General features: G+C 42.2%; 1 protein-coding gene across 1 annotated transcript in view; it reads left to right on the plus strand.

Moving 5' to 3' along the window:
• Positions 1-1419: 1419 nt before the first annotated feature.
• Positions 1420-25832, plus strand: part of LOC138364547 (uncharacterized) — a 72414-nt gene continuing 48001 nt past the window's right edge. The window contains exons 1-3 of the mRNA XM_069324206.1: positions 1420-1539; positions 8303-8741; positions 19477-19610. Of these exons, the coding sequence (XP_069180307.1) occupies positions 8687-8741; positions 19477-19610 (189 nt within the window). The 5' untranslated portion in view covers positions 1420-1539; positions 8303-8686. The remainder of the gene's footprint in view (positions 1540-8302; positions 8742-19476; positions 19611-25832) is intronic.

Genomic DNA, 25832 nt, shown 5'->3' on the forward strand with positions numbered 1-25832 from the left:
CGTTGGTAAAAAGGGATTCAACGTCCAGGGAAGCGATGATTCCATCGGGCTGGGTAGATTTGATCAATTCTAGGAAATCTGCTGATGATTGTAGACTAAACTTACTTGGAGTGTATGGAGTTAGGAGTTCATTGAGTTTCTTTGCCAGGTGATAAGTTGGGGTGATAAGATAGTTTGGGGTGATAAGATAGTTTGTCAAATATTAGGGGGACTCCCGGTTTGCCTCCTGCCTTCTCATTCGGGGGGCAGTGGCGGGCGTCGTTCCCCAGAGCAGGCCAAAGCGCATATTATATATATATATATATATATATATATATATATATATATATATATATATATATATATATATATATATATATATATATATATATATATATATATATAATATATATATATATATATATATATATATATATATATATATATATATATATATATATATATATATATATATTTTATATATATATATGTCGTACCTAGTAGCCAGAATGCACTTCTCATGCGTTCATAACTCATCAAGTTCTTTAATTTCTTTAATTTATTCTTATTCCAGGACAGTGCTACAGAGTGTGCGAAATATTTTGTTGTCAGAGATTACATTAGGCAAAATATGCATCCGCAGATAGTGCAAACTTCCACATATACTTATAACTGAGCCGAAACCGAGAAGTAGCTACATCTGGGAGTTTGTTAATTTTATTGAATAATCTATTGGAATGTGACTTTTTGCATGATTGAATAATGATAAATGGAATGGTTAGTGATAATTATTGTATCTATTTACATATTCAGGCACAAGCATGATACAATTTTGCCTTAAGAAGTTAAGCGCAATTAAGGAACTGCAGCTGTTAAGACAACTGTAGATCCAGCAGCATCGTTTGGGGGGAAGAGGGTGGTGAACGGACGCATCGGTGGTTTGAGAGAGGAAGTGCTAGAGTATCAGTCTGGCTTAAGGCATTGCTTTTTGCCTCAAGGCGAAGCCTTCACAGATTTTAATTCCAATTCTTCGGGAGTGAATTTTTTTTTGAGACGTTCGCTTCGAACACAATAAGTGAGAAAACACTTTTCGACAATATTTTTGAACACAATCAGTTGCGAATCACTTGAGAGGTGTTCAAGATATAGGTTGGGAATCATAAGTTCATCATTGGAATTTATGGTCAAATTGGGACAAACTTCAAAAAGTTTATTTTTAGCACTTTCTCATTTGAGTGCGGCCTCGATAAATATTTATTTGGGGATAACTGTATTCCTTTATCGCTAGGGTTCACACAATGAGTAAGTGTTGTAAAATAGTCTAGTTTTGAAGACAGCTACAACTAATCAGTGAAGTTGAAGGTAGGAAGGGGCGGGGTTTGAAGGCAGAGTGGGCGTGGCTGTTGGGCTAATCACTGATCCCTACTCTACACGCCGACGGGGCATCACGCCACACACGCCGACGGGGCACCGCACCACACACGCTGACGGGGCATCACGCCACAAGCAACACCCAGCGCCCCGGACGACGGCTCCCATGCCAGGTTTCTTGAGTAACCGGTAAATACAGTTTGTCTTGATGGTTCATCACCATCCACCCATCATAATGATTTTGGTGCTTCATCACCATCCACCCATCATAGTGATCTTGGTGCTTCATCACCATCCACCCATCATAGTGATCTTGGTGCTTCATCACCATCCACCCATCATAGTGATCTTGGTGCTTCATCACTATCCACCCATCATAGTGATCTTGGTGCTTCATCACCATCCACCCATCATAGTGATCTTGGTGCTTCATCACCATCCACCCATCATAGTGATCTTGGTGCTTCATCACCATCCACCCATCATAGTGATCTTGGTGCTTCATCACCATCCACCCATCATAGTGATCTTGGTGCTTCATCACCATCCACCCATCATAGTGATCTTGGTGCTTCATCACCATCCACCCATCATAGTGATCTTGGTGCTTCATCACCATCCACCAATCATAGTGATCTTGGTGCTTCATCGCCATCCACCTATCATAGTGATCTTGTTGCTTCATCACCATCCACCAATCATAGTGATCTTGTTGCTTCATCACCATCCACCAATCATAGTGATCTTGTTGTTTCATCACCATCCACCTATCATAGTGATCTTGTTGCTTCATCACCATCCACCCATCATAGTGATCTTGTTGCTTCATCACCATCCACCAATCATAGTGATCTTGGTGCTTCATCACCATCCACCCATCATAGTGATCTTGTTGCTTCATCACCATCCACCAATCATAGTGATCTTGTTGCTTCATCACCATCCACCAATCATAGTGATCTTGGTGCTTCATCACCATCCTCCCATCATAGTGATCTTGTTGCTCATCACCATCCACCCATCATATTGATGTTGTTGCTCATCACTATCTACCAATCATAGTGATCTTGTTGCTTCATCACCATCCACCCATCATAGTGATCTTGGTGCTTCATCACCACCCACCCATCATAGTGATCTTGGTGCTCATCACCATCCACCCATCATAGTGATCATGGTGCTTCATCACCATCCACCCATCATAGTGATCATGGTGCTTCATCACCATCCACCGATCATAGTGATCATGGTGCTTCATCACCATCCACCCATCATAGTGATCATGGTGCTTCATCACCATCCACCGATCATAGTGATCATGGTGCTCATCACCATCCACCCATCATAGTGATCATGGTGCTTCATCACCATCCACCGATCATAGTAATCTTGGTGCTTCATCACCATCCACCGATCATAGTGATCTTGTTGCTCATCACCGTCCACCGATCATAGTGATCTTGGTGCTAATCACCATCCACCCATCATAGTGATCTTGGTGCTCATCACCATCCACCGATCATAGTGATCTTGCTGCTCATCACCATCCACCGATCATAGTGATCTTGGTGCTCATCACCATCCACCGATCATAGTGATCTTGGTGCTTCATCACCATCCACCGATCATAGTGATCTTGTTGCTCATCACCATCCACCGATCATAGTGATCTTGGTGCTCATCACCATCCACCCATCATAGTGATCTTGGTGCTCATCACCATCCACCGATCACAGTGATCTTGCTGCTCATCACCATCCACCGATCATAGTGATCTTGGTGCTCATCACCATCCACCCATCATAGTGATCTTGGTGCTCATCACCATCCACCGATCATAGTGATCTTGCTGCTCATCACCATCCACCGATCATAGTGATCTTGGTGCTTCATCACCATCCACCGATCATAGTGATCTTGGTGCTTCATCACCATCCACCGATCATAGTGATCTTGTTGCTCATCACCATCCACCGATCATAGTGATCTTGGTGCTCATCACCATCCACCCATCATAGTGATCTTGGTGCTCATCACCATCCACCGATCACAGTGATCTTGCTGCTCATCAGCATCCACCGATCATAGTGATCTTGGTGCTCATCACCATCCACCGATCATAGTGATCTTGGTGCTCATCACCATCCACCCATCATAGTGATCTTGTTGCTCATCACCATCCACCGATCATAGTGATCTTGGTGCTCATCACCATCCACCGATCATAGTGATCTTGTTGCTCATCACCATCCATCCATCATAGTGATCTTGGTGCTCATCACCATCCACCCATCATAGTGATCTTGGTGCTCATCACCATCCACCGATCATAGTGATCTTGCTGCTCATCACCATCCACCGATCATAGTGATCTTGGTGCTCATCACCATCCACCCATCATAGTGATCTTGGTGCTCATCACCATCCACCGATCATAGTGATCTTGCTGCTCATCACCATCCACCCATCATAGTGATCTTGGTGCTTCATCACTATCCACCCATCATAGTGATCTTGGTGCTTCATCACCATCCACCCATCATAGTGATCTTGGTGCTTCATCACTATCCACCCATCATAGTGATCTTGGTGCTTCATCACCATCCACCCATCATAGTGATCTTGGTGCTTCATCACCATCCACCCATCATAGTGATCTTGGTGCTTCATCACCATCCACCCATCATAGTGATTTTGGTGCTTCATCACCATCCACCCATCATAGTGATCTTGGTGCTTCATCACTATCCACCCATCATAGTGATCTTGGTGCTTCATCACCATCCACCCATCATAGTGATCTTGGTGCTTCATCACCATCCACCCATCATAGTGATCTTGGTGCTTCATCACCATCCACCCATCATAGTGATCTTGGTGCTTCATCACCATCCACCCATCATAGTGATCTTGGTGCTTCATCACCATCCACCCATCATAGTGATCTTGGTGCTTCATCACCATCCACCCATCATAGTGATCTTGGTGCTTCATCACCATCCACCAATCATAGTGATCTTGGTGCTCATCACCATCCACCCATCATAGTGATCTTGGTGCTTCGTCACCATCCACCGATCATAGTGATCTTGTTGCTCATCACCATCCATCCATCATAGTGATCTTGGTGTTTCATCACCATCCACCCATCATAGTGATCATGGTGCTCATCACCATCCACCCATCATAGTGATCTTGGTGCTCCATCACCATCCACCCATCATAGTGATCTTGGTGCTTCATCACTATCCACCCATCATAGTGATCTTGGTGCGTCATCACCATCCACCCATCATAGTGATCTTGGTGCTTCATCACCATCCACCTATCATAGTGATCTTGTTGCTTCATTACCATCCACTAATCATAGTGATCTTGTTGCTTCATCACCATCTACCAATCATAGTGATCTTGTTGTTTCATCACCATCCACCTATCATAGTGATCTTGTTGCTTCATCACCATCCACCCATCATAGTGATCTTGTTGCTTCATCACCATCCACCAATCATAGTGATCTTGGTGCTTCATCACCATCCACCCATCATAGTGATCTTGTTGCTTCATCACCATCCACCAATCATAGTGATCTTGTTGCTTCATCACCATCCACCAATCATAGTGATCTTGGTGCTTCATCACCATCCACCCATCATAGTGATCTTGTTGCTCATCACCATCCACCCATCATATTGATGTTGTTGCTCATCACTATCTACCAATCATAGTGATCTTGTTGCTTCCTCACCATCCACCCATCATAGTGATCTTGGTGCTTCATCACCACCCACCCATCCTAGTGATCTTGGTGCTCATCACCATCCACCCATCATAGTGATCATGGTGCTTCATCACCATCCACCCATCATAGTGATCATGGTGGTTCATCACCATCCACCGATCATAGTGATTATGGTGCTTCATCACCATCCACCCATCATAGTGATCATGGTGCTTCATCACCATCCACCGATCATAGTGATCATGGTGCTCATCACCATCCACCCATCATAGTGATCATGGTGCTCATCACCATCCACCGATCATAGTGATCTTGGTGCTTCATCACCATCCACCGATCTTAGTGATCTTGTTGCTCATCACCATCCACCGATCATAGTGATCTTGGTGCTCATCACCATCCACCCATCATAGTGATCTTGGTGCTCATCACCATCCACCGATCACAGTGATCTTGCTGCTCATCACCATCCACCGATCATAGTGATCTTGGTGCTCATCACCATCCACCCATCACAGTGATCTTGGTGCTCATCACCATCCACCGATCATAGTGATCTTGCTGCTCATCACTATCCACCGATCATAGTGATCTTGGTGCTTCATCACCATCCACCGATCATAGTGATCTTGGTGCTTCATCACCATCCACCGATCATAGTGATCTTGGTGCTTCATCACCATCCACCGATCATAGTGATCTTGTTGCTCGTCACCATCCACCGATCATAATGATCTTGGTGCTCATCACCATCCACCCATCATAGTGATCTTGGTGCTCATCACCATCCACCGATCACAGTGATCTTGCTGCTCATCACCATCCACCGATCATAGTGATCTTGGTGCTTATCACCATCCACCGATCATAGTGATCTTGGTGCTCATCACCATCCACCCATCATAGTGATCTTGTTGCTCATCACCATCCACCGATCATAGTGATCTTGGTGCTCATCACCATCCACCGATCATAGTGATCTTGTTGCTCATCACCATCCACCCATCATAGTGATCTTGTTGCTTCATCACCATCCACCAATCATAGTGATCTTGTTGCTTCATCACCATCCACCAATCATAGTGATCTTGTTGTTTCATCACCATCCACCTATCATAGTGATCTTGTTGCTTCATCACCATCCACCCATCATAGTGATCTTGTTGCTTCATCACCATCCACCAATCATAGTGATCTTGGTGCTTCATCACCATCCACCCATCATAGTGATCTTGTTGCTTCATCACCATCCACCAATCATAGTGATCTTGTTGCTTCATCACCATCCACCAATCATAGTGATCTTGGTGCTTCATCACCATCCTCCCATCATAGTGATCTTGTTGCTCATCACCATCCACCCATCATATTGATGTTGTTGCTCATCACTATCTACCAATCATAGTGATCTTGTTGCTTCATCAACATCCACCCATCATAGTGATCTTGGTGCTTCATCACCACCCACCCATCATAGTAATCTTGGTGCTCATCACCATCCACCCATCATAGTGATCATGGTGCTTCATCACCATCCACCCATCATAGTGATCATGGTGGTTCATCACCATCCACCGATCATAGTGATCATGGTGCTTCATCACCATCCACCCATCATAGTGATCATTGTGCTTCATCACCATCCACCGATCATAGTGATCATGGTGCTCATCACCATCCACCCATCATAGTGATCATGGTGCTTCATCACCATCCACCGATCATAGTAATCTTGGTGCTTCATCACCATCCACCGATCATAGTGATCTTGTTGCTCATCACCGTCCACCGATCATAGTGATCTTGGTGTTCATCACCATCCACCCATCATAGTGATCTTGGTGCTCATCACCATCCACCGATCATAGTGATCTTGCTGCTCATCACTATCCACCGATCATAGTGATCTTGGTGCTCATCACCATCCACCGATCATAGTGATCTTGGTGCTTCATCACCATCCACCGATCATAGTGATCTTGTTGCTCATCACCATCCACCGATCATAGTGATCTTGGTGCTCATCACCATCCACCCATCATAGTGATCTTGGTGCTCATCACCATCCACCGATCACAGTGATCTTGCTGCTCATCACCATCCACCGATCATAGTGATCTTGGTGCTCATCACCATCCACCCATCATAGTGATCTTGGTGCTCATCACCATCCACCGATCATAGTGATCTTGCTGCTCATCACCATCCACCGATCATAGTGATCTTGGTGCTTCATCACTATCCACCGATCATAGTGATCTTGCTGCTTCATCACCATCCACCGATCATAGTGATCTTGTTGCTCATCACCGTCCACCGATCATAGTGATCTTGGTGCTCATCACCATCCACACATCATAGTGATCTTGGTGCTCATCACCATCCACCGATCACAGTGATCTTGCTGCTCATCACCATCCACCGATCATAGTGATCTTGGTGCTCATCACCATCCACCGATCATAGTGATCTTGGTGCTCATCACCATCCACCCATCATAGTGATCTTGTTGCTCATCACCATCCACCCATCATAGTGATCTTGGTGCTCATCACCATCCACCCATCATAGTGATCTTGTTGCTCATCACCATCCACCGATCATAGTTATCTTGGTGCTCATCACCATCCACCGATCATAGTGATCTTGGTGCTCATCACCATCCACCCATCATAGTGATCTTGTTGCTCATCACCATCCACCGATCATAGTGATCTTGGTGTTCATCACCATCCACCCATCATAGTGATCTTGGTGCTCATCACCATCCACCGATCATAGTGATCTTGGTGCTCATCACCATCCACCGATCATAGTGATCTTGCTGCTCATCACCATCCACCGATCATAGTGATCTTGGTGCTTATCACCATCCACCCATCATAGTGATCTTGGTGCTCATCACCATCCACCGATCATAGTGATCTTGCTGCTCATCACCATCCACCCATCATAGTGATCTTGGTGCTCATCACCATAACATAATTAAGTGAGCCTTACCTTGAGCACAGTCCGAGGGACGACCGTTTACTGAACATATGAGAGTTGTTGTGTAAAGTGTCCCCCTCGTGCTGGGACATTATCTCTGCTGTAAGTATGTCTTGACACAGTTTGTAATTTAATTAATTTTATTAATTAAGCAGTATGCAAGATTTTGTAGTTAAATTTTGTATTTAGGAATAACAAAATAGTGTCCTCTTCGATCCACAGCGGCAGTGACATTTTCCTCCCACGGCAGAAGTGACCTCCCACAGCAGCAGTGACCTCCCACAGTAGCAGTGACCTCCCACAGCAGCAGTGACCTCCCACAGCAGCAGTGACCTCCCACAGCAGCAGTGACCTCCCACAGCAGCAGTGACCTCCCACAGCAGCAGTGACCTCCCACAGCAGCAGTGACCTCCCACAGCAGCAGTGACCTCCCACAGCAACAGTGACCTCCCACAGCAGCAGTGACCTCCCACAGCAGCAGTGACCTCCCACAGCAGCAGTGACCTCCCACAGCAGCAGTGACCTCCCACAGCAGCAGTGACCTCCCACAGCAGCAGTGACCTCCCACAGCAGCAGTGACCTCCCACAGCAGCAGAGGACGCAGACATGGTTCACGTGGGAGTTCTCTCACTGCTGGGGCTGACGGCCATGTTCCTGGCAGGCAAGTTACCTGCATTGTTTCCCTTCTCTCAGTGTTTAATGGGGAAGTATACTCTTAATGCTTTGTAATGGGGAAGTATACTCTTAATGCTTTGTAATGGGGAAGTATACTCTTAATGCTTTGTAATGGGGAAGTATACTCTTAATGCTTTGTAATGGGGAAGTATACTCTTAATGCTTTGTAATGGGGTAGTATACTCTTAATGCTTTGTAATGGGGGTAGTATACTCTTAATGCTTTGTAATGGGGTAGTATACTCTTAAGACTTTGTAATGGGGTAGTATACTATTAAGGCTTTGTAATGGGGTAGTATACTCTTAAGACTTTGTAATGGGGTAGTATACTATTAAGGCTTTGTAATGGGGTAGTATACTCTTAAGACTTTGTAATGGGGTAGTATACTATTAAGGCTTTGTAATGGGGTAGTATACTCTTAAGACTTTGTAATGGGGTAGTATACTATTAAGGCTTTGTAATGGGGTAGTATACTCTTAAGACTTTGTAATGGGGTAGTATACTCTTAAGGCTTTGTAATGGGGTAGTATACTCTTAAGGCTCTGTAATGGGGGTAGTATACTCCTGAAGCTTTGTAATGGGGGTAGTATACTCCTGAAGCTTTGTAATGGGGAAGTATACTCCTAAAGTTTGTAATGGGGTGGTATACTCCTAAAGCTTTGTTCTGGGGTAGTATACTCCTAAAGCTTTGTTCTGGGGTAGTATACTCCTAAAGCTTTGTTCTGGGGTAGTATACTCGCAAGGCTTTGTTCTGGGGTAGTATACTCCTAAAGCTTTGTTCTGGGGTAGTATACTCGCAAGGCTTTGTTCTGGGGAAGTATACTCCTAAAGTTTGTAATGGGGTGGTATACTCCTAAAGCTTTGTTCTGGGGTAGTATACTCCTAAAGCTTTGTTCTGGGGAAGTATACTCCTAAAGTTTGTAATGGGGTGGTATACTCCTAAAGCTTTGTTCTGGGGTAGTATACTCGTAAAGCTTTGTTCTGGGGTAGTATACTCGCAAGGCTTTGTTCTGGGGTAGTATACTCCTAAAGCTTTGTTCTGGGGAAGTATACTCGTAAGGCTTTGTTCTGGGGAAGTATACTCGTAAGGCTTTGTTCTGGGGAAGTATACTCGTAAGGCTTTGTTCTGGGGAAGTATACTCGTAAGGCTTTGTTCTGGGGAAGTATACTCGTAAGGCTTTGTTCTGGGGTAGTATACTCGTAAGGCTTTGTTCTGGGGTAGTATACTCGCAAGGCTTTGTTCTGGGGTAGTATACTCCTAAAGCTTTGTTCTGGGGAAGTATACTCGTAAGGCATTGTTCTGGGGAAGTATACTCGTAAGGCTTTGTTCTGGGGAAGTATACTCGTAAGGCTTTGTTCTGGGGTAGTATACTCGTAAGGCTTTGTTCTGGGGTAGTATACTCGTAAGGCTTTGTTCTGGGGAAGTATACTCGTAAGGCTTTGTTCTGGGGTAGTATACTCGCAAGGCTTTGTTCTGGGGTAGTATATTCCTAAAGCTTTGTTCTGGGGAAGTATACTCGTAAGGCTTTGTTCTGGGGTAGTATACTCGCAAGGCTTTGTTCTGGGGTAGTATACTCGCAAGGCTTTGTTCTGGGGTAGTATACTCCTAAAGCTTTGTTCTGGGGTAGTATACTCCTAAAGCTTTGTTCTGGGGTAGTATACTCGCAAGGCTTTGTTCTGGGGTAGTATACTCGCAAGGCTTTGTTCTGGGGTAGTATACTCCTAAAGCTTTGTTCTGGGGTAGTATACTCGCAAGGCTTTGTTCTGGGGTAGTATACTCGCAAGGCTTTGTTCTGGGGTAGTATACTCCTAAAGCTTTGTTCTGGGGTAGTATACTCGCAAGGCTTTGTTCTGGGGTAGTATACTCGCAAGGCTTTGTTCTGGGGTAGTATACTCGTAAGGCTTTATTGTTTTGATAATTGTTGGTTCAAGTTTATTTAAATTTGTTAATGTGAGACTTAATGTGTTGATTCTTACTCGCCCAGTTGTTCCTGAGGGTTGAGCTGTAGCTCCTGGGCCCTGATGTTGCACTCGTCCTGTTGTACCCAAGGGTCGAACATTAGCTCCTGGGCCCTGATGTTGCACTCGTCCTGTTGTACCCAAGGGTCGAACATTAGCTCCTGGGCCCTGATGTTGCACTCGTCCTGTTGTACCCAAGGGTCGAACATTAGCTCCTGGGCCCTGATGTTGCACTCGTCCTGTTGTACCCAAGGGTCGAACATTAGCTCCTGGGCCCTGATGTTGCACTCGTCCTGTTGTACCCAAGGGTCGAACATTAGCTCCTGGGCCCTGATGTTGCACTCGTCCTGTTGTACCCAAGGGTCGAACATTAGCTCCTGGGCCCTGATGTTGCACTCGTCCTGTTGTACCCAAGGGTCGAACATTAGCTCCTGGGCCCTGATGTTGCACTCGTCCTGTTGTACCCAAGGGTCGAACATTAGCTCCTGGGCCCTGATGTTGCACTCGTCCTGTTGTACCCAAGGGTCGAACATTAGCTCCTGGGCCCTGATGTTGCACTCGTCCTGTTGTACCCAAGGGTCGAACATTAGCTCCTGGGCCCTGATGTTGCACTCGTCCTGTTGTACCCAAGGGTCGAACATTAGCTCCTGGGCCCTGATGTTGCACTCGTCCTGTTGTACCCAAGGGTCGAACATTAGCTCCTGGGCCCTGATGTTGCACTCGTCCTGTTGTACCCAAGGGTCGAACATTAGCTCCTGGGCCCTGATGTTGCACTCGTCCTGTTGTACCCAAGGGTCGAACATTAGCTCCTGGGCCCTGATGTTGCACTCGTCCTGTTGTACACAAGGGTCGAACATTAGCTCCTGGGCCCTGATGTTGCACTCGTCCTGTTGTACCCAAGGGTCGAACATTAGCTCCTGGGCCCCTGATGTTGCACTTGCCCAGTTATACCTGAGGACCGAGCTGTAGCTCCTGGGACTTGCTGTTGCACTTGCCCAGTTATACCCGAGGGTCAAACTGTAGCTCCTGGGCTCTGCTGTTATACTCGCCCGGTTTTAGCTGTAGGTTGAGCAGTAGCTTTGTACGTTTTGAAGCAATAATTCCACACTAGAGTTGCATTCTCGAATGCTGGTATCGTGTAGGTGGTGGAACAAGTCAAATTAGTGTCACATATGCCGGCGATGTTATTTTACTTATAAATTTCTCTGTTGTAAGTCTCGTATATATCTATTTTATGATACTCTTATCATGTTTTCGAGTCGAATCATCCACCCTATTATTAGTCGTTCATTCTATTATTCAGAAGTTTCTTGTAGTTCAACCAATATAATGCGGCCTGTCGGCTGAGTGGATAGCGCTCAGGGGCTCGTAGTCCTAAGGGTCCGGGTTCGATCCCCAGCGGAGGCAGAAACAAATGGCACGATTTTTCACCCTGCTGCCCCTGTTGACCTAGCAGTAAATAGGTACCTGGGAGTTGGGCAGCTGCTACGGGCTGCTTCCTGGGGATGTATGTGTGTGAAAATTAGGATTAAGGACATAGCCTGAAACGCTATGCGCGCTAGTGACTGTAAGAAGATGTAAGAATTTCTGAATATGTAAATAAACAAAGTAAAAAAAAAAATGCTTCATTGTTCATCATAGACTCCTAGAATACTTCTAAGTTCATCGTAGTCTCTTTTAGATCCCCCATAGCTTATCAGTATATTCCAAAGTACTCCTTAGTTCATCACAATATCCTAAAGTACCCCTTAGTTCATCACAACATCCTAAAGTACCCCTTAGTTCATCACAACATCCCAAAGTACCCCTTAGTTCATCACAACATCCCAAAGTACCCCTTAGTTCATCACAACATCCTAAAGTACCCCTTAGTTCATCACAACATCTTAAAGTACCCCTTAGTTCATCACAACATCTTAAAGTACCCCTTAGTTCATCACAACATCTTAAAGTACCCCTTAGTTCATCACAACATCTTAAAGTACCCCTTAGTTCATCACAATATCCTAAAGTACCCCTTAGTTCATCACAACATCCTAAAGTACCCCTTAGTTCATCACAACATCCCAAAGTACCCCTTAGTTCATCAAAATATCCTAAAGTACCCCTTAGCTCATCACAACATCCTAAAGTACCCCTTAGTTCATCACAACATCCCAAAGTACCCCTTAGTTCATCACAACATCCTAAAGTACCCCTTAGTTCATCACAATATCCTAAAGTACCTCCTTAGTTCATCACAACATCCTAATGTACCCGTTTGTTCATCACAGCATCTCAAAGCACGTTGTAAATATTTAATCTCACAGATTACATTCATTTTATCCTAATTCCCAAAAGTACCACTTCGTTCGTCATAGTATCCCAAACACCCCGTAGTTTATTTAGTCTCCCGAAGCACCCAGGAGTTCACCATAGTACCCTAAAGTACCCTTTAATTCTTTGCAGTCTCTCAAAGTACTCTATTCTTAATCAGAGTATCCTAAAGTAGTCCATGTTTCATCATAATCTCCTAATCCACCCCATATTACATCATAGTCTCCCAAGGTATACCTTAGTTCATCATAAGCTCCTAAGAAACCCCTTAATTCATTATAATCTCTTATAATACCCTTCAGTTTACCATAGTATTCTAAAGTACCCAAGTTCATCTTTGTCCCCAGAATTACCCTTTAGTTTGATCATAATTTCCCAAATGGACCCCCCCTTAGTTTACTATAGTATACCAAAGTACCCCTTAGTTTATCATAGTACCCCAAAGTCCGTTTTAGTTTATCATATAACAAAGTATTCCATATTTCATCACAGTACCCTAATGTACCCCATAGTTCAATATTATCTCCCCAAGTACCCGTAGTAAATAATATCTCTTAGTACATTTAATTCAAAATAGTATTCCCAAGATCCCTTTAATAATAATATCCTAAAGTACTATTTTTCATTACAGTATCCCAAAGTACTCATAGTTCATCATAGTAAGGTGTACTTTGGGATACTAGGATCTAATACGGGACACTTTGCACGACTTTGATGAACAAAGGTTACTGGGATAGTTTAAAGGAGAACTTTTGGACATTATGGTGAAGACAGGAGTACATTACGATATTACAATGAATTACAACGTACTTTAGGACACTATGGTGAATAACAGTGTTCTTTGGGATACTATGATGAAATAGGTTGTTTTGGAGGAATACTGTCATGGCGTACTGGGTACTTTGACAATCATTCTCTAAAAAGGAATTTGAGATATAATGATGAACTATTTTTGGATACGGGTGAATTATGGTGTACTTTGGGATACTATAATGAATTACTGAATTTCTTTGAATACTATTATGAACAAATGGTACTTTTGGATACCATGATGAACTACGGGGTACTTTGGATGACAATGGTAAACTAAAATTAACTTTGAGGTACTATGATGAACTAAGGGGTACTTGGGGATAGCATGATATCTATGGGATACATTGCGAAACTGAGCTACATGGTACATTTTGAGCCGATGATGATCAGAAGGTTTCATTAGCAGGCTATTGTTCAAAGTACTTCTAGGTGTTTCCAGACAAAAGTAGCATGTTGTTCATCATAGTATCACAAAGTATCCCTTAGTTCATTATAGTATCCCAAATACATTTAAGTTAATCATAGGATATAACATTTCCTGGTAGTTCATCAATGTGTTCCATAGTACCTCTTAAACCATCATAGTCTACCATAGTATCTCTTAATCCATCATAGTCTACCATAGCTCCTCTAAGTCCATCATAGTGTACTATAGTACCTCTTAGCTCATCATAGTCTACCATTGTACCTCTTAGTTCATCATAGTGTACTATAGCACCTCTAAGTACATCATAGGCTACCATAGCACCTCTTAGTTCATCATAGTCTACTATAGCACCTCTAAGTTCATCATAGGCTACCATAGCACCTCTTAGTTCATCATAGTCTACTATAGCACCTCTAAGTTCATCATAGGCTACCATAGCACCTCTATGTTCATCATAGGCTATCATAGCACCTCTTAGTTCATCATAGGCCACCATAGTACCTTTTAGTCCATCATTGTCTACCATAGTCTACCATAGTACACATAAGTTTATCATAATTTCCCATAGTACCCCATAGCTCATTATAGTATTCCAAAGTGCCTAGTAGATATTCATAGTAATCCAAAGTGCCTAGTAAATATTCATAGTATTCCAAAGTGCCTAGTAGATATTCATAATATTACAGAACACCCACTTGATCACCAATCTCAAAGTACCACCTATTTTATTAACGTCTCCCAAACACCCAGTAATCAATCCTAGTATCCTAAAGTATCTCTTAATTCACATTTTCTCCAAAAGTACATTTTAGGTTGTCATATGGAACTAAAGTTCCCAGTAGTTCACTATATTATTCCAAATTAACCTTTAGATCACCAAGGTAACTCAATGTACCACTTAGTTCTTCATAATATTCCAAAGTACCCTTTAGCTCTTCATAATATCCCAAAATATCCCTTAGTTCTTCATAATATCCCAAAGTTCGCCCTTAGTTCTTCATAATATCCCAAAGTACCCCTTAAGTGTTCATAATATCCCAAAGGACCCCTTAATTTTTCATAATATCCCAGAGTATCTCTTAGATCCTCATAATATCCCAAAGTACCCATTAGTTCTTTATAATATCCCGAAGTACCCCTTAGTTCTTCATAATATTCCAAAGTTCCCCCTTAGTTCTTCATAATATCCCAAAATATCCCTTAGATTTTCATAATATTCCAAAATACCTCATAGTTCTTCATAATATCCCAAAGTTCTCCTTAGTTCATTATATCCCAAAGTTCTCCCTTAGTTCTTCATTACATCCCAAAGTTCCCCTTAATTCTTCATAATATCCCAGAGTACTTCTTAGTTCGTCATAATATCCCAACGTACCCCTTAGTTCTTCATAATATCCCAAAGTATCACTTCGTTCTTCATAATATCCCAAAGTACCCCTTAGTTCTTCATAAAATCCCAAAGTATCCTTTAGTTCTTTATAATATCCCACAGTACCCCTTAATTTTTCATAATATCCCAAAGTAGCCCCTTAGTTCTTCATAATATTCAAAATTACCCCTTAGTTCTTCATAATATTCAAAATTACCCCTTAGTTCTTCATAATATTCAAAATTACCCCTTAGTTCTTCATAATATCCCAAAGTATATTTTCGTTCTTCATAATATTTCAAAGTATCACTTAGTTCTTCATAATATCCCAAAGTATCCCTTAGTTCTTCATAAAATCCCAAAGTACCCTTTAGTTCTTCATAATATCTCAAAGTATCCTTTAGTTCTTCATAATATCCCAAAGTTCCCCTTAATTCTTCATAATATCCCAAAGCAGCCCCTTAGTTCTTCATAACATCCAAAAGTACCCCTTAGTTCTTCATAATATCCCAAAGTATCTCTTCATTCTTCATAATATCCCAAAGTACCCCTTAGTTCTTCATAATATCCCAAAGTATCACTTAATTCTTCATAATATCCCAAAGTACCTCTTAGTTCTTCATAACATTCCAAAGTATTCCTTAGTTCATAATATCCCACATCATCCCTTAGTGCTTAATTATATCCCAAAGTATCGCTTAGTTCTTCATAATATCCAAAAGCATCCTTTAGTTCTTCATAACATCCAAAAGTACTCCTTAGTTCTTCATAATATCCCAAAGTATCTCTTCATTCTTCATAATGTCCCAAAGTACCCGTTAGTTCTTCATAATACCCCAAAGTATTCCTTAGTTCTTCATAATATCCCATAGTATCTCTTAGTTCTTCAAAATATCCCAAAGTACCTCCATTAGTTCTTCATAATATTAGAAAGTACCCCATAGTTCTTCATAATATCCCAAAGTATCCCTTATTTCTTCATAATATTACATAGTAGTCCAGAGGTCTTGCACAGTTCATTATTGTCTCCCAAACTAACGCAGAGACCGGAGAGAGTGAAGGGCAAGGTGCTACGGTGTACCATGAAGGACATTGGCAATAGAATACGGAGTCACAGCTGAAGCAAAAATCATGTGTGCTGCAAAATGTTACCAGCATGTTTAGCACTCCAATAAACAACATGAAAGTGGAAGATCCAGACAATTTCTTTATGCGGGATATTCAAACCCCTGTAAATATAACTGATATCAACACGAGCGCACTAAATTTTGAAAGAGAAATTGAAAACATGCCCATGCACTCGGCCCCAGGTCCAGACTCATGGAATTCAATATTTATAAAGAAATGCAAAGTGCCGGTAGCACATGGCACTCAGTATTGTGTGGAGGAAGAGCTTGGACACGGGGGAGATACCAGATGCACTTAAAGTAGCAGACATAGCCCCTATACACAAGGGAAGAAGCAAAGCATTGGCAAAGAATTATAGACCAGTTGCACTAACATCGCACATCTTAAAAGTATTTGAGAGAGTGATTAGGAGTCAGGTCACCAATTTCATGGAGACCAATGACCTTCACAACCCAGGCCAACATGGATTTCGAGCGGGAAGATCGTGCCTCTCACAGTTACTTGAGCACAACGACAAAGTCACTGAGGCATTAGAAGAAAAACAGAATGGTGATGTTATATACACGGACTTCGCAAAGGCTTTCGATAAATGTGACCATGGCGTGATAGCACACAAAATGAAGTCAATGGGAATAACCGGTAAAGTAGGACGCTGGATACTCAGTTTTCTGTCAAACAGGACCCAGCGAGTAACGGTCAACCATATAAAATCTAATCCAAGTGCAGTTAAAAGCTCTGTACCTCAGGGTACAGTCCTTGCACCGCTGCTTTTCCTTATTCTCATATCAGATATAGACAAAAATACAAGTCACAGCTTCGTATCTTTTGCAGATGACACAAAAATCAGTATGAAAATTATCTCGGCTGATGACATTGAAAAACTTCAAGCTGATAATAATAAAGTTTTCGACTGGGCATCAGAAAATAACATGATGTTTAACAGTGATCAATTCCAGGTACTCAGGTACGGTAAAAATGAGGACCTTAAACATAATACAGGATATAAAACACAATCAAATGTACCCATAGTAGGAAAACAGCATGTCAAGGATTTGGGAATAACAATGTCTGACGACCTAACGTTTAAGGAGCATAACCAAGCAAATATTGCGACAGCCAGAAAAATGATAGGATGGATTACGAGAACCTTCAAATCCAGGGATCCCATCACAATGGTTGTACTCTTCAAGTCACTTGTGTTGTCCCGTCTTGAGTACTGCTGAGTACTCACTTCCCCCTTCAGAGCAGGAGAGATTGCTGAAATAGAGGGAATACAGAGAACATATACGGCACGCATAGACGCGATAAAGCACCTAAATTATTGGGATCGTCTCAAAGCTCTCCAAATGTACTCACTAGAAAGAAGGCGAGAAATATCAAATAATATACACCTGGAAGATACTGGAGGGCCAAGTACCAAATCGACACAGTAAAATAACAACGTACTGGAGTGAACGATATGGAAGAAAATGCAGAATAGAACCAGTGAAGAGTAGGGGTGCTATAGGCACAATCAGAGAACACTGTATAAACATCAGAGGTCCACGGTTGTTCAACACCCTCCCAGCAAGCATAAGAAATATTGCCGGAACAACCGTGGACATTTTCAAGAGGAAACTAGTTTTATTCCTCCAAGGAGTGCCGGACCAACCGGGCTGTGGTGGGTATGTGCCCCTGCGGGCCGCTCCAAGCAACAGCCTAGTGGACCAAACTCTCACAAGTCAAGCCTGGCCTCGGGCCGGGCTTGGGGAGTAGAACTCCCAGAACCCCATCAACCAGGTAACCAACCAGTAACTTTCCATTGGCGTTACCAACGGGGAAGAAGGGAGGAGAGGAAAGAGAGGTGAGAGAGGGGAGAGAATGAGAGGGAGGGAGAGAGAGAGAGACCCAGTTTGTCCGAGGTTGGAGGCCAGAAGCCTTACTCAACTTGCCCACATGAAGCCCGCGGAGTATGAGTGCCAAAAGTCAGTCGAGGTTGGCCTCACTGCAACACTTTACTAATATCGGCATCTAGACCCTCCTTATCCCTGAGATCTTCATGAAGTACTCTTATCAGTTTTAGTGCTTCGTTATAATATAATTCCAGAGAAAGAAGAATATGCTGGCAACAGAGCGGATGTTTGAAGAGAGCAAAAGAGAGAAGAGAGGAGAGGGTTGGATGGGGGTCAAGTAAATAGGAGGGTTAAGTAAAGAGAAGTGAGATCGGGGAGGGGATGGGGGGGGGAGACCCATGTTCGCCTCCCCTCTCCCTTCAGTTGTGTAATTCACGGCACCAGCATACAGCCCATTTTGTGTCAGATACAATAGAAAGACCAGAGTTATGCCACCAGATTTGTCCCAGAGCTGAGAGGCACGAGTGAAGATACACGACTGATATTATCGCGACATACAAGATATTAAGGAGAGTATGTAAGTCAGACAGACAGGCTGTTTTACATAAGATGAACACGGAAGAAACCCAAGTACTTAAATGAATCAAATGGATGTAAGGTATTGCTTTAGGGTTAAAGGAGGAAATTCACATTCACATTTTTATATGTAGACATGACATCCCAAAAAGTTCCAGAACCTGTTTCCCTATCGACTGAAGTATGGGAAGCAAGACACGAGAGCTGGAGTTATCACTACAAAATCATCTAGGTAAGAATACACATGATTTAAAGCATCGTACTAAGGATACTTTAAGGGTGCTTCTCTTTCTCCCGGCAGGAACGGAGGCAAGGTGCAGCTCTGGTTCACAGATCGAGTGTCACGCGAACAGTCAGTGCATCGCCATCACCTCTGTGTGCGACTCCGGAAAACATTGTAACGACGGCTCCGACGAAGACCCCTACGTCTGTGAGGTACTGTGCCCCCCTCTTCCTTGTTTGTCGGTGCTTTTGCTCCATCTATGAGGTACTGTGGCTCCCGACTCCCATCCTTGTTTGTTAGTGCTTCTGTTCCGTCCGTGAGGTACTGTGGCCCCCAACCTTTTCTTGTTTGTTAGTGCTTCTGCTCCATCTGTCCCTTCCTTGTTTGTTAGTCCTTCTACTCCGTCTGTGAGCTACTATGGCCCCCTTCCTTGTTTGTTAGTGCTTCTGCTCCGTCTGTGAAGTACTGTGACCCCCCTTCCTTGTTTGTTAGTGCTTCTGTTTCGTCTGTGAGGTCCACAACTCCCTGCATTATTTGTCAACGTTTGTGGTACAAACTGTGAGAGCCACAACCAACTTTATTGTTTGTCAGTGCTTCTATTACAGCTGTACCTCGGTCAGTCAGTGGTGTGAGCGGTTTGTGCTCAGTTCAACTTGTCCTTTTCATTTAATATTTATCTAGCCAAGTCCTTCTCTGGCCACTGTACTCTTTTCACTGGATATTCATTTCATTTAAAATTCACATAAATTATTTTCCTGTCTCGTGACAATTGCCTCAAATATGCAGCATGAAACTGATCTAAATTAGTGCGTGTGATTCTCTTCGTGACGGAGAGCGGGCAGCGGCGAGACTTATCTTGATGGAATCATTAATATCTTCATGTTCTACAATATTCCACTGTGATTTACAATATATCAGAGCATTGTGACCGTATAGGTTACCGATGCACTGACACAGCTACACCAGCTTTCGCTGTGGATAGGGGCAGCAAGGTGAAGGGCTTCACCAATACAGGTACAAGTCATTGGTAAGGCGAGTTCCAAATGTGAAGTTATGAACAGCGAATAACAGATTCCCATCATAAGAACCTCTACAGAAAAGCAGCATACTTTGTTCGTCTCAGATGTATTTTCAAGCGTTTCTGATATATGGAGAGAAGAATGTCTGTAGTGTCACTTGTGTTGCTTTACAAATTTCTATCCCTTCAAGTCCGATTTACTTGGCCAGAGCAAGAGGTTACTAAGGTAGCTAAACACGACTTAGCCAAAACAAAAGGTTACTGACGTATCTAAAATACGACTAGGACAAAGCAAGAGGTTACTAAAGTAGCTAAATCGCGACTTGCCAGGAGCAAAAGGTTACTAAAGTATCTAAAACACGACTTGGACAGAGCAAGAGGTTACTAACATATCTAAAACACGTCTTGGTCAGAGCAAGAGGTTACTAAATTACTTCACGACAACAAGTACGAATTGCCCAGAGCACGATATAACTTGCCGAAGATTATGTGTGACAGGGTCAGTCAGCGACGGGCAGAGCGTCTTAAGTCTGGCTAGGGTCTGATTGTGCGTTTAGTTAACTAGGGACGACGACGCTCTCAGAAAGCATTAAGAATACTTTGTATTAATAGAAACTAAAGTAAATATCTCTTACTTTTGGATGTTAAGAAGAACTAAGGGGCTACTTTGGGATATTATGAAGAATTAAGGGGTACTTTGGGATATAGTAAATATTATTTAAATAAATAATTTGTTATTGATCTCATGACTTATTGTATTGTTGTTTTAGTGAAGTTTGAAGTAATTATTAACTTAGAAATGTCATAGGGATTTGTGATTTATTTATTTTTTGAAACAACATTCATGTAAAGATGCCTATAGTAATGCCATTGGGATATCTGATTTATTTTAATAATTTATTCATTACACTTTAGAAGCACATTACATGAAGATCTTTCTGTTTGTTAAAGTATATATTAATTTTCTTCTGGATCTCCCCCTGGACGTCTCAGTAACCATACAGGTCGATATACAGTTACTAGGGAGTAGGTCGAGGGAGGGGGTAGACGTACCGTGCGCGCTCCGTTAAAATCGTGACATTAACAGGGATTCTTAGGACTACTGCCGTGGATTACTGATTACAGACATAACAAAGTGCATAGTGACCCGTTGGAAAATTGAAAATAGTCATTAACAATAGAACTTTGTGTTAAATAGAGAATAAACGGGAGACCGCGTGTGAGCCAGTGAACGAGGCTTTGTGTACATGCGTGTATTAGAAAAAAAAAAAATAGTGAACGGTGATTCGTGGAACAGTGATGTGGAACGGGTATCATAACAACATATAAGTTGGAAGTGAATATTATAAATATAGAATACAAGAAATATAAAATAGTGGCAAGAGGCAGCATCAGTGGTTATAAATCGGGTAACTGGAAACTGGTGACATCAACCTGGGCCACAAGAGGTCACCTGTACTGACCGGGGACCAGCCTCGCTACCTACGCTAAGTACCTGCCATAAAGCTGAACAAAATAACATACATAATATTACAAATATACGGTATACATATAATATTATAAATATTAAACATATAAATATATACATATATATTGTTACAAATATACAATATACATATAATATTATAAATATATAGATATATACAACAAAACAAGGCAATATGGGAGTAAATAAACAAATTTGTGGCCACTGTAACAACTTCTTAAAGACGAAGGTAACGGGAGTTGAATGTTATATCTGTAAGACTAGATTCCATTCAGCTTGTACAGGAGTGAGTAACACTACGGCACTGAGAGCTGGCCACTTGCTCTGGGTGTGTAAAAATGACCTGCCAGCTTGGAATATCCTAAAAAACCTTCTAGATAACATGACGCATGATCGGAAAACATCATTCATTGGAAGCCTACCAGCCATCCAGAAGGAGTGGGAAAGGAACAACAATTCTAATATACAAGGGGCGGAGGCTATAGTCAGGGATGAAACTGAGGCTGAAACTCAGGAAGTTGTAAACTCTGACTCAGTAGGCCAGGATGTAGATGACAGTGAACTAGAAAGTGTACCAGACAGCACTGACAGCTCGATAGGTACAGACACTACGACGGTTCCCGATAGAGCAATTCAGAACAGAAGGACAGACTTATGCAAATTTTATGCAAAGGGCATATGCAGACATAGATATGCTGGTAATAAAAAAGGACTAGAATGCAGTTACCAACATCCCAAAAAATGTTTAAATATGCTTAGGAAAGGTGAGTGTCGATTTGGATCAATATGTAGGTTTTTCCATCCTGACATGTGCCAAACCTCACTGGAGGACAGAAAATGCTATGACCTTAGCTGCCCACACTTTCACGTGAAAGGCACGGAACGCTACATAAAGAGTGGCAAGCAGGATAATGAATTTGGAGGAAACTCTATAAATTTTTTATACCAGACCGGCAGAGAATTCAAAAGGAGCAGCATGGAGAGTGTATGGAACTGGATGCCAGATCCACTTGCATTCCAGAATTACAGATACAATTACCCACCGAAAGGGAACTACAACTACGACAGACAACTGCCCTACAACAATCAGTACTGGTCAGAACAAACTCATTATGTCCACGAATAATGGGCTTGCCGAAAAAGTCTCCCATTCAAACTATCACTAATAGAGTAACCTCATTTATCTTTGCCAACATACAAGGACTGAAAACAAGAACAAACAACAAAGTACAGTTCATAAATGGCCTCCTCACGGAGTCAAATGCAGTATTTGGAGCTTTCACAGAAACCCATGCAGGGGAATTGTTGGACAGTGAGATCTGGATTCCAGGATATAACCTATACAGGTGTGATAGGAAAATTAGGTCACATGGAGGAGTGGGTCTGTATATTAGGGAAGACCTTGTATGCTCGGAGCTCCTAAACGTTACAAATGAGGTGGTAGAGGTACTGGGATTAAAAATAGAGAAAATAAATTTAGTGATTATTCTAATATACAAACCGCCAGATGCAACGGCTGAGGAATTCACAGAACAGATAAGCAAAATAGAGAATAGCCTTGATAATTTGGAGAACCCGATACCTGATATTATCTTCCTAGGTGACTTCAACTTGCCAAGTCTCAGGTGGAAAATAGCAAACAATAACATTATACCAGGAAATCTATCAGGACCTAACCAACCACAGATTAGAGAACTACTTAGATTCTGTGACAAATTTTCACTCAATCAGCAGATATCGGAGCCAACGAGAAATGAAAATATTCTAGATCTGGTCTTTACGAACAATGAAGACATTATCAGAGACATTACGATATCAGATACCACATACTCAGATCACAAACTCATTGAAGTGCAAACGACCATCAATACTCAGAATAGACCTAAAACGTTGATAAAGCGAGAGGGGCTATTCAGTAAATTCAATTTTAATAATAAAAGGATAGACTGGGAGATAATAAACAGGGAACTTACAAACATTCCATGGGGAACTGTTCTAAGTAATACAAGTCCTACAGAAGGAATAGAAAAACTGACTTCAGAAGCGTATCAAGTCTGTCTGAAACATGTTCCTTTGAGGAAAGCCAGAAAGAGATCTAACGTAGAAAGAGAACGCAGACGACACTATAAACGCAGGAAAAAAATAACGGAACTGCTTATGCAGACACGAATTTCCCGTCAAAGAAGGAATAATTTAAATAGGGAGATTAAAGAAATCGAGCGGAAATTGAAACACTCATATGAAACTGAAGAAAGGTAGTTAGAACAGAAAGCAATTCAGGAAATAAAGAAAAATCCAAAATATTTCTTCTCATATGCGAAATCAAAAGCAAAAACCACTGCCAGTATTGGACCTATTCGTACAAGTGAAGGTTCATACACGGAGGATGACAAAGAAATTAGTGAAATCCTAAAAAAGCAGTATGAGGACATGTTTAGCACTCCAATAAACAACATGAAGGTGGAAGATCCAGACAATTTCTTTATGCGGGATATTCAAACCCCTGTAAATATAACTGATATAAACACGAGCGCACTAAATTTTGAAAAAGAAATTGAAAACATGCCCATGCACTCGGCCCCAGGTCCAGACTCATGGAATTCAATATTTATAAAGAAATGCAAAGTGCCGGTAGCACAGGCACTCAGTATAGTGTGGAGGAAGAGCTTGGACATGGGGGAGATACCAGATGCACTTAAAGTAGCAGACATAGCCCCTCTACACAAGGGAGGGAGCAAAGCATTGGCAAAAAATTATAGACCAGTTGCACTAACATCGCACATCATAAAAGTATTTGAGAGAGTGATTAGGAGTCAGGTCACCAATTTCATGGAGACCAATGACCTTCACAACCCAGGCCAACATGGATTTCGAGCGGGAAGATCGTGCCACTCACAGTTACTTGAGCACTACGACAAAGTCACTGAGGCATTAGAAGAAAAACAGAATGCTGATGTGATATACACGGACTTCGTAAAGGCTTTCGATAAGTGTGACCATGGCGTGATAGCACACAAAATGAAGTCAATGGGAATAACCGGTAAAGTAGGACGCTGGATACTCAGTTTTCTGTCAAACAGGACTCAGCGAGTAACGGTCAACCATATAAAATCTAATCCAAGTGCAGTTAAAAGCTCTGTACCTCAGGGTACAGTCCTTGCACCGCTGCTTTTCCTTATTCTCATATCAGATATAGACAAAAATACAAGTCACAGCATCGTATCATCCTTTGCAGATGACACAAAAATCAGTATGAAAATTACATCTGCTGAGGACATTGAAAAACTTCAAGCTGATATTAATAAAGTTTTCGACTGGGCATCAGAAAATAACTTGATGTTTAACAGTGATAAATTCCAGGTACTCAGGTACGGTAAAAATGAGGACCTTAAACATAATACAGAGTACAAAACACAATCAAATGTGCCCATAGTAGGAAAACAGCATGTAAAGGATTTGGGAATAATAATGTCTGACGACCTAACGTTTAAGGAGCATAACCAAGCAAATATTGCGACAGCCAGAAAACTGATAGGATGGATTATGAGAACTTTCAAATCCAGGGATCACATCACAATGGTTGTACTCTTCAAGTCACTTGTGTTGTCCCGTCTTGAGTACTGCTCAGTACTCACTTCCCCCTTCAGAGCAGGAGAGATTGCTGAAATAGAGGGAATACAGAGAACATATACGGCACGCATAGACGCAATAAAGCACCTAAATTATTGGGATCGTCTCAAAGCCCTCCAAATGTACTCACTAGAACGAAGACGAGAGAGATATCAAATAATATACACCTGGAAGATACTGGAGGGCCAAGTACCAAATCTACACAGTAAAATAACAACGTACTCTAGTGAACGATATGGAAGAAAATGTAGAATAGAACCAGTGAAGAGCAGAGGTGCCATAGGCACAATCAGAGAACAC

Source organism: Procambarus clarkii, chromosome 2 (genome assembly GCF_040958095.1).
Source record: "Procambarus clarkii isolate CNS0578487 chromosome 2, FALCON_Pclarkii_2.0, whole genome shotgun sequence".
NCBI classification, from domain to species: domain Eukaryota; kingdom Metazoa; phylum Arthropoda; class Malacostraca; order Decapoda; family Cambaridae; genus Procambarus; species Procambarus clarkii.